Genomic DNA, 16504 nt, shown 5'->3' with positions numbered 1-16504 from the left:
TAGCTAGGGGAGAGCAGTGACGTGCACCTGGTTAAGGTTACACCCGTTGTAATGCCAGCAACATGGTTATAGCCACAGGAGGGACAAAACTCGAACAGTTTTGTAAACGGAGGTTCTATTTTTTAATGGATTTTATGTGGCTAAGTCTAAGAAAAGATGTCACTTCTGCCCGCTGGTTTCATCTCAGCCCTAGCCCTGTGCTGTTCCCCTGCGCTCAGTTACTGTGAGGGTCACAGCGTCCTGCAGGACTTCTCATTTGGTCGCTTGCAGTTCAGAAAAGACCACTTTTTGAAATAAGGTTATTTGCTTATTTAGCATCTGACAGAACATGTTTCAGGTTGTTCTGTCACTGCTCAAAAATATTTTTTTTGCCTTCAGAGGTCTAACCTCAGCCTAGTGCTCTAGGGGATGTGGGTTTTTTAGGAGAGGAAAGGAAGTTCTATGGGACTTCACCAAACTTGAAGACCTTCATGTTTCTGTGCTCATACCTACCCCCATAGCAGCATGCAGCGTCGGGACTTCTTCAGTCATGAAGCTGCTTCTATGTGTCAGGTCTCTGTGCTACAAAGAGATGTTAGCCCACACCCCTGGGGCCATACAGCCATGCCTATACAGTGCTTTGCCTTTAACCATAGTTCCAAAGTTTCAGCAGGTCTCTAATTCCGGAGCAACCACACACTGATGAGGCAATCTTGCTTTATGCTTTTGGAGCAAGGTTGATTAGTGCTTGCTGAAGGCTCTTTGCACTGTGTTCTTTAACACCATGCAGGTGTGTCCTTTGTGTGATGCCCTGTAGTCATGCCTGTGCCTTTGTATCTGTGTGCATTCTTCCTCCTTTCATACCCACTTCCCAGTTTCATCTGACTGGATCCTAAGCCTCTGTCTATTACTAATGTTTTCTGTAGGCTAGCTAAATATTGCTGTTTTGTTTGGCGTGGGGTTTTTTTGGGTGGCATTTTTTTTTTTTTAATATTTTGCTTATCTGCATGAAATCCTTCCTTTCTCCTTCTACAGTCAGTATATGTGGAACTGACAGCTCCAGGGAGGTAAATGAATGCCACAGAATTTCAGAGGAAGAATTATTTCATGCAATTACCCTAAAAGTGCATGAGAGAACAGAGTGAAAGGAATGAGGGAGAGAAAGAAAGAGAGCATGAGAGAGAATAATCACAACACTTTGACAAGTTTACCCCGTTGTATTTGAAAATCTATCACTTTGACAAGTCCCCTTTGTGAAAGGTGTAGACAGATGACTAGACATTTGCTCTTCAAGGTCCTTTTGAGTGAAGAAGGTAATCGATAGAAGGATCGGTCCATTTCATTTAAGTTTCACTCAGGTCCTCTCCCTGGTATTTCTTACAGACTGGCTGTACTACATTTCCCCCTCAGCATCTCACTTAAGCTCTCTTATTGACTCCTCAATGGTTCCTGGGCAGAGGGATTTGGGTGGACTTTAGATTACAGGACCATTGACTTCTAGATCTTTTAATATAAATTATGGTTTTGGTTTGAGAAGGGGTTCGGTAACAAAAGGCTGTGTTCCCTGATCCCTCGCCATTTCTTGAGCATGTTGAAAGACCAAGGAAAAAGGACCTTTTTGTAGCTTGATTATTCACATCTGAGAAGGGATTCAGGAGAAGCAGTTCCTGTCCTGATTCTGCTGCTGTTTCACCTGCCAAATTTGTCACCCTCTTGATCCCTCTGCACATCAGGGTCACTCCAGGGAAGCTGGTGACAACAGCCCATGTCTTCCTGGGGGCCTCACACACCTATGTTCGCTAAAATGCTTTGAGATCCTCAGGTGGGAATTGCTGGTCAGGCTAAATGGTTAGTATAATCCAGTTTCTCACCATGCTTTCCAAGAGGCAGGCAAGTTACTGGACATTTGCCGTACTGGGCAAGGAGGGGAATGCTGGGCTAAGGGATGCTGGGCCAGGTCACTTTTTTTACCTGCACCTGCTGCTCATGCAGCAAAGCCAATGCGTTAGTCATAGCTGGTTGCACTTTGGGGTGATTTAGGGAGCATGCTGTTGGGTTAGGAAAGCTAAGGTCTAGCATATGTCCTAAAATTGGGCTTTTCCCTTTTTGGTTGGTATCAGAAAGGAGTGATTCACAGTGGTGGGAGAAGCCTTCCCATCTAGAGGAACTAGTTACTGCTTTAAGTAGAGAGTTTGCTTCTAGATGAGGTAAAACAGGTTAGCTGCAGCCACCTCCAGGGACCTCATGCTGCACTATGAGACGAGGGGAACACAGGAAGCACCCCACTGTGCTGCTGCAAGTAACGCTTAGCAAAACCAGCTACACAGCCCCCCTCCTCCTGGTCTTGAGGGAAATGTCCACCGTGCGTGCGTGCTCTCGCCAGGAGTGCATGCTCCTTGTCGGGGCATCTTCACACAGCTACTTCCCCTCCTGACAGTCACAGCAGGTGAAGTGTTATCGCAGCTCCTGGCCTCCATCCATATGGCATGCTCTCACCACTCATTGCCTTGCTGTGGACAAGTTGCGTTTTCTGCCAAGGGAGCTGTGGGCTCTGGTCCTGCTCCCAGAGGGCTCCTGGAGACTTCAGCTTTGCTTCCCAAGATTCAGGCTTCACCCCGATGAGTTCCAGAAACACTTCAAGGAAGAAATGATGACTCTGTAGCTGAAACCATAATTTTGGATTCTTTTAAACTTTCTTTTTCTCTCTCCCTTTCTACAGGATGGTGGAGTACTCTCTGGATCTCCAAAACATTAACTTATCTGCAATCCGTACTGTCCGTGTCCTGAGACCCCTGAAAGCTATCAACCGTGTGCCTAGTAAGTCATGCTTTCCTCTCACACCTGCTTAGCTTGGGTTGTGGGGAGTACGTGATCAGTAAGGCTGTGTGCGGGTGTTCTCTAGGCAGGGTTCAAGTGCAGACTGAGTGGAGGCTGCTGCATGGTGTGTGCAGGCTTTTTCCCATTGTGGGGCCAAGAGGTGTCATTGGATGGGCAGGAAAACTACAGTCTCCCAGCATATCTGCCCTAGTTATCCTTTGTGCAGGGGCAAGCTGATGGTTCAGCAGCTGAAGCTGAACAATGTGCAGTAGAGGAAAGGGTTTTTTTTCTCACTCTTACTGAAGGACAACGCAGGTTTGATAAAGTCTGCAGCCTGAAAAAGGTGTGTGTGTGAGATCTGGAGAGGGGTGAGCTGAGGGAAGCAGGGAGAATTGGTTTGCTCAGGCTTTCACACACTCTTCCAGATCCTCTCTGAAAAATTTTCACGCCGTTACAGCTTAGGGGCATGTAGCACCAGCTATTCTTTCTCTCCTCCTCACCCTGTGCTTTGTACTCTTGTCTTTTGTGCCAGCTGTTTCCCCTGTGAGCTGGTGTGTGTGTATGAGCAGGACTGAGCGCTGCTGGGCACAGGGCTCCGCCTGAGCCTGGATGTGTCAGCAGCCGAACTGTGCTTACTGGTGCCATTCAGGTCTGAGATGCAGTCCCCAGCTCAGGTCTGCAGGCAAACCAGAGGGGTGTTGCAGCCCTGGGGCATGTGCCACACACACACACTGCTCCCATAGTGGAAGTGGCTCCTCCTTAACCTTCACTTCCTTCCTTCCCAGAAGATGGGGACAAGACCAGCCTCTTCGCCGTGCTTTGCAGTTTTTATCGGTGCTGAACTGTTTCTTCCCTTCCTTTGCCTCTCCCCAGACACCCCCCACCCCCCTTCTCTCAAGTCAGTGTTGTTCTCCCTGCAGTCCTGGAGTGAGTAAGCAGGTGTTGCTGTTGTTACTTAACTGCAGGAGACATCGATGGAGGTGGGTCAGGCTTTGCAGTGGTTGCGTCCAGGTGGATGGAAGTGAACTGGTGGGCAGGTTGCATACCGTTGGTATCAGGGTGTTGCAAGAGCACTGAACTCGTCCCGCTGTGTCACTCTGTTTCTGCCTTCCCTGTGCAAAGGCAGCAGCTGCCACATGCAGCCCTGTGAGACTTCAGGCATTTCTTCTGCCTTGCAGAATGGCAGAAAGTCTCTTTGCTGTTCCCCATAATCTCCCTAATCAGTCTGTCTGCAGTGGCTAAGACCTTGCCAGAGCTCTCCTGATCCTTTTCTCAAGCTCACATACTGCTTTTTCTTTTCCAGATCTGAGGAAGTTTGCACAGGCAATCTCCCCAGTCTACATCATATGTTTTCCTTGCGTCAAGGTCACTTTCACGATGCCAGCTATTTCTTGAACATGCTATGGAGGAAGATTTCTGGGTCTCTGGCTCCATGCCCGTCTAGAAAGGGGTCTTGAGTAAATGAAAGTAGGGCAACAGGACAAGTGTAATGGTTTTAAACTGTAAGAGGGTAGATATACATTCAATATTAGAAAGAAATTCTTCACTGTGAGGGTGGTGAGGCACTGGAACAGGTTGCCCAGAGAAGCTGTGAATGCCCCCATCCCTGGCAGTCAAGGCCAGGCTGGATGGGGCTCTGAGCAACCTGGGCTAGTGGAAGGTGTCCCTGCCCATGGCAGGGGGGCTGGAACTAGATGATCGTTAAGGTCTCTTCCATCCCAAACCATTATATTATTCTGCGATAAAGGTGTGATGGAGGAACAGAGGCACAGTCCTGTGTGCCCAGCGTGGCAGGAGGGTGCCAGGCAGAGGAGCAGCTGGTTTGGGCACTGAGTGCCCCCGCTCAGGCAGATAACAGGTCCATCACAGCATGATAACGATGGGAGCCAAGAACAAATTTTTGGCTATCAACTGTCAGCTAAACAACTACCCCAGCCTGTCTCCATCTCTCTGGTCCTTCTCCAGAGAGGAGAGAGCTGGGACCCAGTTACGGTTCTGGCTGTGGACATGCACAGCAGTGGTGGTGGGGCATCTCTTCGGTCAGGAGGTGGCCCAGAGGTCATGCATGGCAGGCTCATCTCTTCCAGGCTGGCTGTGTGAGGGCAGTACCACCTTCACATTATGCAGCCCACTTTCCTCCCTGCTTCATAAGGAGTCCTGTGAGTCTGTGATCAAAGATGACTTTGAGGCTGATCTCTGTTATCAGGGTAGACTTAACCTTGGTGGTGAGTGGGAACATCTCAAATGATATCCAATTGACTCCTGCAGACATCTGTCATGCTAATTGCTGTACACCAGTGGTCAGGAGCAAAGTTTGACTGACAAAGTCGAGGCCTTGTTTTATTTGTTTATCTCCCAGAACAGCTGGAGTTACTCCCCCATCATCAGGAGCTGCCCCAGGGGGGCGGAGTGATGTGAGTGGCATCAGAAAAGACCCACCATGGACCCACTCCATCCATGTGAGGGCATCAGGGGTGCTTTTAAACACCTCACCTGACCTTTGCAGAGCACAGGCCGTTGAATTTCTCCTGACTGTCCTGGCCGTGGTGCGGTGCCTATCTGTTTATTTTATCAGTATAAAACTTTACTATGAAATTGATGCTGTTTTAATTCCCACTCTGTGGTTAAACCTCTATGTATCTTTCTCGTTATGTAATTCTGTGGTTATATGCAGAGAACATTTTGGAAGAAAGACATCCTGCCGTTAATTAAAAAAAAAGAATTAAAAAAAAATCTGATTCCCTGGGAGAGGAAGCACTGACCTGAGGGTTGAAAACTGGTGAAGAGGCTGTAAACAAAGGCTTGTGATAAATGGAATGAGGCTGCATTGGAAAAGGTGCCTAGTGGGGTACAACAAACATAATCAATGGGACCTTTGGCCACAAATCTTTTTTAATGTCTTTTTAAAGTTCTTCATTACTGATCTGAAACAAGAGGAAAGTCTATTAGTGAGATATACTGGTGATACCAAGCTGGAGGTGTTGCAGGTGCTAGCAAAGAAAATGGGAAATAAACCAGCAGGAGGCAGAGGGAGATTGATGTCTTGGTGAGAGTGTGAGATATTGGGGGAGGGGCAGGGGAGTTAATCCCAAAGGCAGATATTCAGCCATGTCAGAAGGCTGTGACGGGACAATGTGGCCAGCATTCACTGGTGGCCATTTCAAAGGCTTCCAGGTGGGCACCCGGGTAGGGACCGATTTTCACTGAATAATTGCAATTTATTATCAGGAGAATGGACAAAGTGATTAGGAACCGGAGTGGTTACCGCATGAGTGGAAGAGTGCTGAAGTGGTCTGTCTGTGTAGATATTTAGCACCAAAAGAACAGTAACACTAATAATCAGCCAGTGTTTGAAAAGTCCACATACTGAAGTGAGAAATTTCAGAGCACTTTCATACTATATGAAGCAAAACAAGAAGCAATGCCAGAAGATTGTGAGGGAGGAAATTCAGAATGACTCTAAGGAAATGGTAGCAACATGGTAGAGGAAGAAGTATCACCTGTTAAATAAGTTAAATTAACTTATAAGTTGGCAGGTGGGCAAGGCTGAAGTTTAAATGCCCAAATTGGCTATGTCTGAATTCTGCTTACCTGCGTTCATTCCTAACATGCTGCTGAAAGCCCTTCCTTCCAGTGTGACTTGTGAGGCTTTGAAACAATATCCCACAAGGAGCTGACAAATGCTGTTTGTGTTTGCTGTACGTGTTATGTATAGTATAGAGGATGCATAGACTCTCCTACCTGAATCACGACAGAAGAAGAAAAGGACATCCAGTGTCACCAAAAGGTGGCAAATCTTCATTAAGGAACAAGTTCTCCACCCAGATCATTATTGGGCTGTAAAACTCACTGCCTTGGGAAGTCCTCCCATCCCCAAATCAAGTAAGAGGCACTGTGTGAGTGAAGTAAGTAAAATGGGATTGTCCAAGAGATGAGAGCTCACATGGAGACACTTAACAGATTTCAAACCTCCTCACATCAGGGTTGGAGCTGCTCTTTAGCTACTGGTTGCTGGCAATTGATTGTGTTTCTTGCAGTTCTCACCAGGATGTGCTACTGACCATTTTGGATTTCACTTCTGGATGAAGAAGTCTGTGGGTCTGCCCTGCCCGATCATTCCTCCATTCGCATGTCATCTTTGAAGTGTACTAGAGAATATGTGAAGTACCCTAGTTTTGTAATACATATCACACTTTCATTAGTATTCCTTCCTGCTTATCTCTTACATTCCTGACTACAGGTCCAGGAATGCTGCCTTTTGGAGTTCTGTTTGAAAATGCATGAAACAAAAAATTAGAGATTGTTCTGGTCCTGTTACCATGTGATTCAATTCCATGGCATTGAGCTGGTGTGACAAGCCCTGTGAGTCCCTGAATAAGTCTAAAGAGGGAAAAAATACCCTCCAGGTCTCTGTTAGAGCTCGTTGCTTTCTGCTCTGGGCATGTCTGTGTCCTGGGCTTGGGGTGAAATTCCACATCTATTTGTTGTTGTTATCCTTTTGTGATTGTGTGGCAGGTTGCTAGGTGAAATGTTGCTGTTTCTGCTAGTTTTTCATTCCCTCTTCTCATGGCAAGGCATGAGGTTTAGAGGGGAGGCTGGTTTTGTTTTATTTCTGCCTGCTTTTGAGCAGGGAGTCTGTAGTAAATTCTGATTATTTGCTTCTGTTACTATGTTTTTTGGCCATTGGGGTAGGAAACGTTTCTTCAGTTTACTCTTTCTTGTCACATTGGTCTTCTGTAAAGAAGAGTCTTTGCATTGTTTGATGTCTTCCAGTTTCCACTTACAATTTAGTAACTGATTCATCATTTGGAAGCAGATTACTTCAGCTGAGCACACTGTGCGGAAGTTAAGGACTCTGTTGCAGTGTTGTGTGGCCACTTTATTGAATAGAAAGTGTATACATGTGCTAATACTTGGTGTGTAAGTGCAGTAATACTTATGTGGAGGTATAGGCGTTAGAAATCTAATGTTATATTCTTATTACTAGTTGTGCAGGAAATAGAATTTCAAATTTGTGGGAAGTTCTGCTCTTTCTAAATGTGTATTTTCTCAGTCAGAACAAGAATAAGCATTTCCCTTCCATTTTAATATGGTTTTATTGTAATTTTAGGTGGTTTGTTGGGCTTTTTGATTTTTTCCTATACTTCATCATGACCAAGAAGTTTAAAAATCAAAACTCCTCAACCATGCCATTCTAGTATAAAAACACTTTCCTTTCCACTAAATGTTGTTTCAATAACTATCACAACACTGAAGTGTCTCCACTTCAATGAAATAGTGTTTTTTGCTGGTAAGTGCTGTGTAGGAAAATCTTGGCCTAGATCCATTTTTCTTTATTAATTATTGTTGTTATAGTATCTCCATGGGTCCAGATAGTTTGGAGTTTTCTACCTTTCTTCTACATATCTCAGAGTTATTAACCAAGTCTTGTTAGCTTAATCTTTCTCATGTTTCAGACCAGGTGAGTGAGACCCAGTGAGCGTCACCAACAGACTCAGAAATACAACTGACGTCTCCTAACCCTGTGTTCAGCTCACTAGACCCAATCACCAGTATAAAAATAGTCTGAAGCAGTTGAACCCTGGAATGGGAAAAGCAGATGTTTTGTATTTATATGCCTGCCTAAAATCTGTATTCCACACTGAGCTACGTGTGTTTGGTGCTGTAACAGTGTCGAAGACAGAGTGGCCTGGCTACGCATCCCACACTTGGCACAGGGGAAAAGTGATGACATTTACTTCTCTAAATGTGTTTTTGAAGAACTAATTTCACTGATGAGCGTGTGTGAAATTAGCTTCTGACTGAGATATATTAGGCTGTAAAACAGTCTCATTTACAGTTAGATTGGACAAAAAGCAAGCACATTTGACAGGCATGGTCCTGCCCTAGCAGTTGGAAATGCAGAGAGATTATAAAATTCCTCTTCTAAGACCATCTTACAGGGCCTTTGCTTCAGAAGCCACAGTCTTTCTGAAAAAGGACTGTCACTTTCTTGTTCACTTCCAACACCGATTCCCTTTCAAAAATGTACTCTTCCATTTGACTCATTTGGAAGTACATTTTTTCCCCTCACAGCTTTATTTGTGAAGTGATAACTGAAACTCAGATACTGTTTTGTTTTCCAAATATTTAAACTTACCGCATCCACAATTCTTCTTATAAGCTGCTCTGTAAATATTTGTTATCGCATCTCAGTGACACACAAACTGTACTTACAACTGCGTGCAAATGCATATATACACAGATTTATCCACATGCAGCCACAGTCCTGAGCAGCTTAGTACAGGGACAGGCTTGCAGCATCCATACACAAAAGTTAAGAGGTCCAAAAGCCCTTTTTGTTCCCTGGTCAGGCTATGTGTGGCTGAAATCCATTCAGAGACGAAGCTGCCAGCTTTCTGTAGGCTCTGTCCCAGGCAGGCAGTGAAAGGGTGGAGAAAAGTCGACAGGGGATGGACTTTACTGATGGGGTCAAGTTCAGTCTATATCCTCCCTTCCCAACCCAATATCCTAGCCAAGCAGCCTGAGGCACTGAAGAGAGCAGTGTGATTTGTGCCTAGAGCAGGCTGTTAAAAGATGCCTTTCCTCAGAGAGGGGGATGGCTTGGAGGTGGAAATGTAACTCAGAGCTGCACTTTCCTGTATGTGCAGCTTTTTATCAAGTAAGTTGAGCCCTAAATCAGACAGGTGTTTTCAGGATACAGGGAAACAGTGTGAGGGGGAGCAGAGCAACTTGAGGATTAATAGAAAGGAGAACAGAGAAGGAGCGGGGCTCGAAGGAGAAAGGCACAGGAGGCAAGTGGCAGGGTTTGCGAGGCACAACACATGAAGGTGTGTGTAGGATAATGTGCAGAAAGTGGGGGTGCAGGGAGGGAGAGAAGGGGAGGAAATCAAGACTGAAACAAGGGCAAGGACTAGTATAAAGAAAATCTGTTGAGTCTCAGGTACATATGCTGGATGGGTTTGCAGATCAATGCTTCTGGGCTTTTTAAGAGAGAGGGCTGTTATAGACCGACATCTTGTAGGGCTGGAGGAAGTCTTCAGTCACTGAAGACAGGCTCCAGTTTTATTTACTTGTTTTCTGATCTTGGTGCTGTTTTTCACGTGTATTCTACAATGTCCAATATATTGTCATTTGTTGAAATGGATAATCAAAGTAAATTTGGGAGAAAAAACCAACCCAAAACAAAATTGCATCCCTGTGTTAGTATAGCATCACGGCAGGAAGCTGGAGAACGCTCTGAAGTCAGGAAATTTGGACCTGGTAATGCCTTGTTTTGTACCATACGTTGCTTAGATCCTTTTTTTTTTTGCAGTCACAGATCATGGGGAAAAGTAATCTTTCCCTCTCTGAACTAGTCTGCTCAATTTCATCATTATTATAAACAACTAGTCAAAAGTCACAAATTGAGTGCTTGTAGGTTGTCAGATGGGTTTAAAATCATGAGATCTAAAAAATAAAAACAAATAATAACAGATTATTTTTATTTTTCCCATGGCTTTCAGATCTTTAGACCTGTGACTCAGATCTCGTAGTCCTCTTCCCCCCCCCTAATATTGAGGAATAGAAAATACTTTTTTTTCTCTCTCTCTCTATTTTTTTTTTTTAACTGTGATCTGAGATTGTCAAGTCATAGCAAGATTTCACGCCTAAGGGTCCATGCCACGCATCCCAAGACTCCTGATAAAAATCACAAGGGTTAGCAGCATTTCAGAGTTTTTGTTATTGGAAATAAACCAAGCCTGGAAAAAAAAATCCACCTCAAACCAAAAATCAGTCATAAAGAGACCTTTGCTGGAATCTTTATTTCTCCCTTCCCCTCTAGGGGAACTGCACAGCCAGAATTTTGAAAATGCTGAGCACCTCGCAGCTCCCATTGTGACAGTTCTGCTGCCTGTTCAAACAAGCTCAGCCTCCAGTGTACGCAGTGCTCTTGAAAGCCTAGCCACCTATTTTGCTGCCTAAATGGAGCTGAGCTGTTTTGCAAAATCTGTCCCATGGGACCTATCAAGCAATGGATACCATGGAAATGTGAGCAATAATGACAGTGTATTATGGGGTGAAAGATAATGTCGTATTACACTAATGCAAATTACACTTTGTGTGTGTGGGCAGGGCAATTTACAACCATAACCTTAAAATTCTTGATCTTTGTGTATTTCAGGCCCAATTCTCCTCTTCGCGCACATTTCACCTAATGTCACGTCACTGCCTGCAGCAGAACGTGATTCATGCTAGTGACAGCGAGGGAAATTAGTTCTCTTAAATCTTAACCAGAAGTTGCATTAACTGTTTTACATAATATTTTGCATTATTCTGTCCTACTTACACAGCGCTAGAGATGTGTAAAGAACTTATGGGTGTTTATAGAACGGAGGCAAGTGGCTCGCAGCCACAACACTGGAGTTACCTTTTGTCCCTGGTGTTGGGTGACTCCTGCAATTCTGAAAGAAAAGCTGGCACTGTATGTTTTTAATAGAGTTTTCACTGAAAGTGAATCCAGTCATCATTGCAGTGATAAATGGGGGAAAAATGAGATGAACAGTGAATGAACAACAGTAGCAGGTGGTAGTAGGTGTTGCTTATTAGATGTTCAGTCTTGGAAAAAAGAACAGAATGACAGCAATCCCCCAGAGAGACACCTCTCTAAGAAATAATCTGACACCTGGTGTCACTCTTCAAGACAAGATTACTTAACAGCCCAAAGCTTGCAAGGGGTTAATGGGGTGAGAGAGCAAAGAAAGGGGGCTCCTGACTGAGACCTTTGCCTGCGTTCATTTCTGCTCATGTCACAGATTATGTGGCTACCAGCCATGCTATAGTGGCATGTACTGAATGTGAGTGCCTGTGGTGGGTGAGCTTTCTGTTGCTCGCAATGTTCCTAATAGGGTGCAGCCTGCTTCAGCGCTGGGGTGTCTCCTCCTTTTTGGATCACAGCAAAGCTTGGACTGAGGCCCCTCTTTTTCCAGAGATGTCAGCATTTAGGTGTTGAGGTAAATGCTCTGGATTTTGCCCTTGTTCTTGTGGTCACTGTAACCCTAGAGTGAGGTCTGCAATTAGGAGGTCCCACCTCTGTGCTTGCTTGTTCAAAGCACTTGGCATGGCTCCGGTTTCTGGCCCCTCTCTAGGGCTGGGGAGGCTCCAGCTCAGCAGGGAGGAACTAGTTAGTAAACTGAGTCTTGTGCATCTTGGGCAAAGCTGAAAAATATGAGAGCTCAGGACTGCTGTTTAGGCCACCATGTTCTGTGAAAGACTTGGAAGGTACAACAATAGTATGACCCTTCAAGCCACAGTTCATTTTTGGCATTATTTATGATCTAGTGAAAGGATCATTTTCCATTACCTTGGCGTATATTTCTCATAGCATTCTCCAAAAGTTTTGATTTTGGGTTGGTTTTTTTGCTTTTGACATCTTGATATTATCTTTTTTTTTTTTTTTTTTTTAAAAAAGATCATTTATGAAGAGATCTTTGCTGTGCTGTGTTGGAAGCTAGGCCTGTTTCTCTGTAGGATTTACTGAAGGTCTCCAGCAAGGAAACGTGGCAACAACTGCCTGCAATGTTAAGCCAGGCCAGGGCTCCATGGGACTTGTTGCTATATACCATGCTAAAGGGAATTACAGTTTTCAAGGTTGCTGACACTTCTGTGTGCTAAGTCTCACTAGGAGGGGTGTATTTCCTTGATGTGTGTATGACATTAGATGGGCAGGTAGGAAGGAGAACTCTGAGGAATTCAAAATATCAAGATTCAGCCCTGGCTCTGGCAGCTGAGCCACCTTTGGCAGTGCGCTGAGCGTCGTGGCTATGCAGCACCCATGTGTTTGTTTTCTCAACTCTCTCCCAAGGAAAACAGCGTGTCTTGAGTTTCATTTGCACGCTCTTTTTGGTGGTTGTTTTAGCTAAGTGTGTGTTGGGAGGTGTCGTAAGTGGTATATTTTTCCCCCCTTCTTCCTTTTCTTTTTGATGCTCATATTGCCCTGACCTGATCCATCTAAGGTAGGTGTCTTGTTCTCAGAGTGAAAAGCAGTGAGGTCTGTGCTAGTCCCTGGCTCCCAAAGGAATTGTTTCTAGAGCCTCAGAGCAAGCTTGAGAGCACTCTTTCTTTTACATCATTACACTGTAAACCTACTCTGGAGAGTTCTGCTGTCCCAGCAGGGTGAAGTTCTGGCCAACGGCATGTTCCTGGAGCTTTAGTCTCTCTTTTGTCTCCCTCAGGCTTAAGCTGAGGAGTACCTTGAAGATAAGGACTGAGGACACTTAATGCTTGAACTTGTTCAGTGTCCTAAGGGAAGTCACTGCAGCAAGGTGAGGCTTGATGTGCCCATGCTACTGAGAAAATTAACAACAGCTTTTTGTACTGACAGAAGATTTATAAATGCTAGAAGTGTCATGCTTTGATATTTTCTGTGATCAAGCTGAGGAGTGACAAAGATTTTGATAAATGGAGGTTAGGTCATCAACATGCTGTGCAGGATGAGGTGTCTAAGCTGCTCAGAGATGCTACGAAGCAAGTTTTGGGTGTTGGCAAGGCAAGAGTGGGGTGTTGGTGAGAAACTTAGTGGCACTTGTAAACTATGGATCACGCTGACAACCTGCAAGTGCAAAACCCTCAACCCTAAATGTATCCTACAAATGCACCGGGAATCTGACAGCAAGATCAATGGAAAGACTTTGCTTGTGTCTGAACAAGGCCAGCATTTCACTTTTGTGTCTGGTGCAGCTTTTCCTTGGCAGCGGAACTGGATCAAGGTCTCTCACTACCTTGTACTGTCAACTAGACCTGTTCTTCTGTAGGGTTTGTTTAATCTGGGTCAGGCCAGCCATCTGGACATGCTCGCTCTTGCATAGGTGCAAAACAGACAGTCTGCAATATGAGTGAGGCTGGCTTTGCAGCTTGAGGAGAAGGCATCTGGAACTGCATACTGCCTTTTCCAGCCAAGCTCCTCTTGCTTACATGTGTGCTTGCAGGAGAGGCCTCAGTTAGGAGGAATGCAGCAAAGGGAAAAAGACCTGAGTGGTGAAGGAAGCTGAACGATGAACTTGGCAGTGCCTCTGCTGTTGCATGCACAGCTGATTGATTGGTTTCTCTCTGCAGTAGTTTGCACCCACATTTTAGCTGATGTAAATGAATGCAATGTGTGAAATGACAGCTAAGCCTCAGATCAGCAAGAGATCAGCGAGGAAGGTCACAAGTTGGAGCACCACCTTGCACTGTGCACACAGACTGAGATTATTTTAACTGCAGGGATTGGCCACAAAAAAAAGATGCATCCTCTGTCTGTGCTTTCTGCACAAATACAGTCTTATCTGCTGGAATGGTTCCTCAGTTCTGAAAATTCCCATAAAGGAGCATGCATGGGAAAATCTGGCCAACCCCATGCTAGTTGGGTGGGCTGCCATGTGTCCTGGGGCGGGGGGGGGAAGGAATGAAGGCACGCTTGGACAAGCGGCCTGGCTGAGGGACAGAATGATGCTTCAGTCTCTGCACTCTGCAACATGGCCTGCCAGCCACAGTCACAAGTGCCGACGGGGAAGAGATTTGCTTTTGCTCCAGTTAAAATGACACTTGGTGGCTTGGCCCATGATGCAGATAAGTTGGGTGCTGAGAATTATGTTCTCTTCTGTCTGGTTTACCCTAAGCAAGGTAACGATTGCCTCCAACTTCTGTCTCCTTTTGACTCTGCACTTACTGGCTTTGTCCCTCGCTGTAGATCTGGGGAGGACTCAAAAGCCTCAGAGGTAGGTGAGATGTAAGAAACCAGAAAGAACAGGATTTCTTACTCTGTCCTGAGACAATGCCCTGTTTAGATCACGGGGTGATTAGTGCTAGGGAGTGAATCAGCTCAGCTGCTGATTCTTAATCTTGGAAAGAGGTAGGTGTGGAGAAGGCAAAGCAACAGTGATGCCGAGCAGGAGCAGGGGGAGGCAGTGGTACGCCAGCAGGCACACCTGCACAGTGCAGCTGGCTCCAGCGGCCTGCAGCTCACCTCCTCCCCAGCCCTGCCCCGGCTGCCACACTTTCTCCAGGGCTGGTGCATGCCAGGCGAATCTGCTTAGCTGTGATGGCCAGGCTAATCAGGGTTGATGGCAAGTGTCTGGAGGGAGCTACAGTCACTGTAGCATCTGCAGAGTTTGTCAGGGTCTCTGGATGCCGTTGGGGCAAGGCAGAGGATTTGCTTTGCCTGAATCCAGAGAGGAGTTCAGGGACTTTGTTTCGTCTTTTGGCTTTGCTCAGCCCTGTGCTTCGCTCTGACAGCTCACTCCCTGGTGTTCCTCTCACCCTCCCACCGCTTCTCCTCCCTGCGATGTACTTCCCCCCACAACATCCACTGCTGTGCTTGTAGCTTTGCTCCCACAGGATATCCTAGCAGGAGTAGCCCTACTGGTGAGGTCCCATCGAGCACTTTTCCCTACCATGGGTGAGGCCAGCAGGGAGGCATTGTCTGAGCATCATTTTATGAGGATACTTCCTTGGATGACCACAGGTGATGCCATTTTGTTTCCTCCTTTCCCCTGGTCACATTGTGAGGGTGAGTGGGGAAGAGAAAAGACCTTTCAGAGCCTACACCTGGCACTCATTAATATTTTATGTTTCTAGCTTTTCTTCCCCTTGAAGAGCAAAACCTTTTTGTATTCGATGCCCTAGGAGCCTGTTGGGTTGCTGAATATTGCTTCATCAATGCTCTCCCTCTCTGCTTTTCCTCCAGACTGCCCACCCCCTTCTCCTTCCTCTTCTCAGGGAACGTCTAGCCTTTTTTCAAAGGCTGCTTCAGGAAAGGTCATTGTCCCATTCATATTCCCTCCTTGCTGTGAGCCAGCATGGCTTCTGCTCTGCCAATGCTAAAGGGCAGACGGGGATGTGGGGAAAGTCAGCAGTGGGGAGGGAGGCCGGGAGACATGTGCATGTACACTGAGAAGCAGTGCAGAGGCAGAGAGGAGATGTAGGCACAGCCACAGAAAAGAGGCAAGGGAGCAGGCAGAAGTGGCAGAAGGTAGAAAGGAGGCAGAAGCAGGACTTTGCTAAAGAACTGGCTTTCCAGCACCTTCCAGAAGTTGTCATATGAGATGCACTGGTGTTGCTGTGGATGGGGGCTTGTCTGGTGAAGATCCCTTGGAAAAGAAAGGCATCCCAGTTCTCCAGGGCAGTATACTCCCAAAGCTGCACTGACAAATATGCCTTCTGCCCATTTCCATTGCCCTGCAGCTGCTTTATAGAGACCTTGTTATCTCAGCCACCAGGGTCTGCAGTAAATGATCACCCTCCAAGGCTTTTCAGCCTTTCTCCCTCTACTTCACACCTTGTGAGTGCTTGAGGAACCAGCGACCATTTGAAACCTGCTCCCAGTCAGGCTGTGCAGACCCTGAAACACGCTACTCCGTGGCCCTGCCTGAGTGGGGCTCATCCCCTCCCACCCATGAAAGCTTTCATTCACCTGGCAGTGAGGGTCTTTCCTTGGAGACCTGCAGCAGATGCCCTAGTGTGGCTGCTGGACCAGCCCATCCCTTCCTGGGTCTGGGGGACTGCAAAGCACCAGCCATGGACAGACCCATGCAGGGCTGCTGGCTTAGGAAGGGACAGGGAGGCTGCGAGGGCTTCCCCCCCAAAGGCCCCATAGGGGCTGGCAGAGGTGCAGGAGGGGCACTGCCAAAATGCCATAGTGGAGGATGGGGCTCAGGGACTCTGACATGGGTATTGCAGGTAGCACAGT

At 46.3% G+C, this 16504-nt stretch overlaps 1 protein-coding gene across 1 annotated transcript in view; it reads left to right on the top strand.

Annotated features, from left to right (window-relative positions):
- Positions 1-16504, top strand: part of CACNA1I (calcium voltage-gated channel subunit alpha1 I) — a 91634-nt gene that overhangs the window by 16299 nt on the left and 58831 nt on the right. Inside the window, exon 3 of the mRNA XM_056341775.1 lies at positions 2699-2796. Within this exon, the coding sequence (XP_056197750.1) occupies positions 2699-2796 (98 nt within the window). The remainder of the gene's footprint in view (positions 1-2698; positions 2797-16504) is intronic.

Source organism: Falco biarmicus, chromosome 5, assembly GCF_023638135.1.
Source record: "Falco biarmicus isolate bFalBia1 chromosome 5, bFalBia1.pri, whole genome shotgun sequence".
Classification (NCBI taxonomy): Eukaryota; Metazoa; Chordata; class Aves; order Falconiformes; family Falconidae; genus Falco; species Falco biarmicus.
Note: the sequence above shows the minus strand (reverse complement) of the source record. Positions and strands in the feature narration are given on the sequence as shown.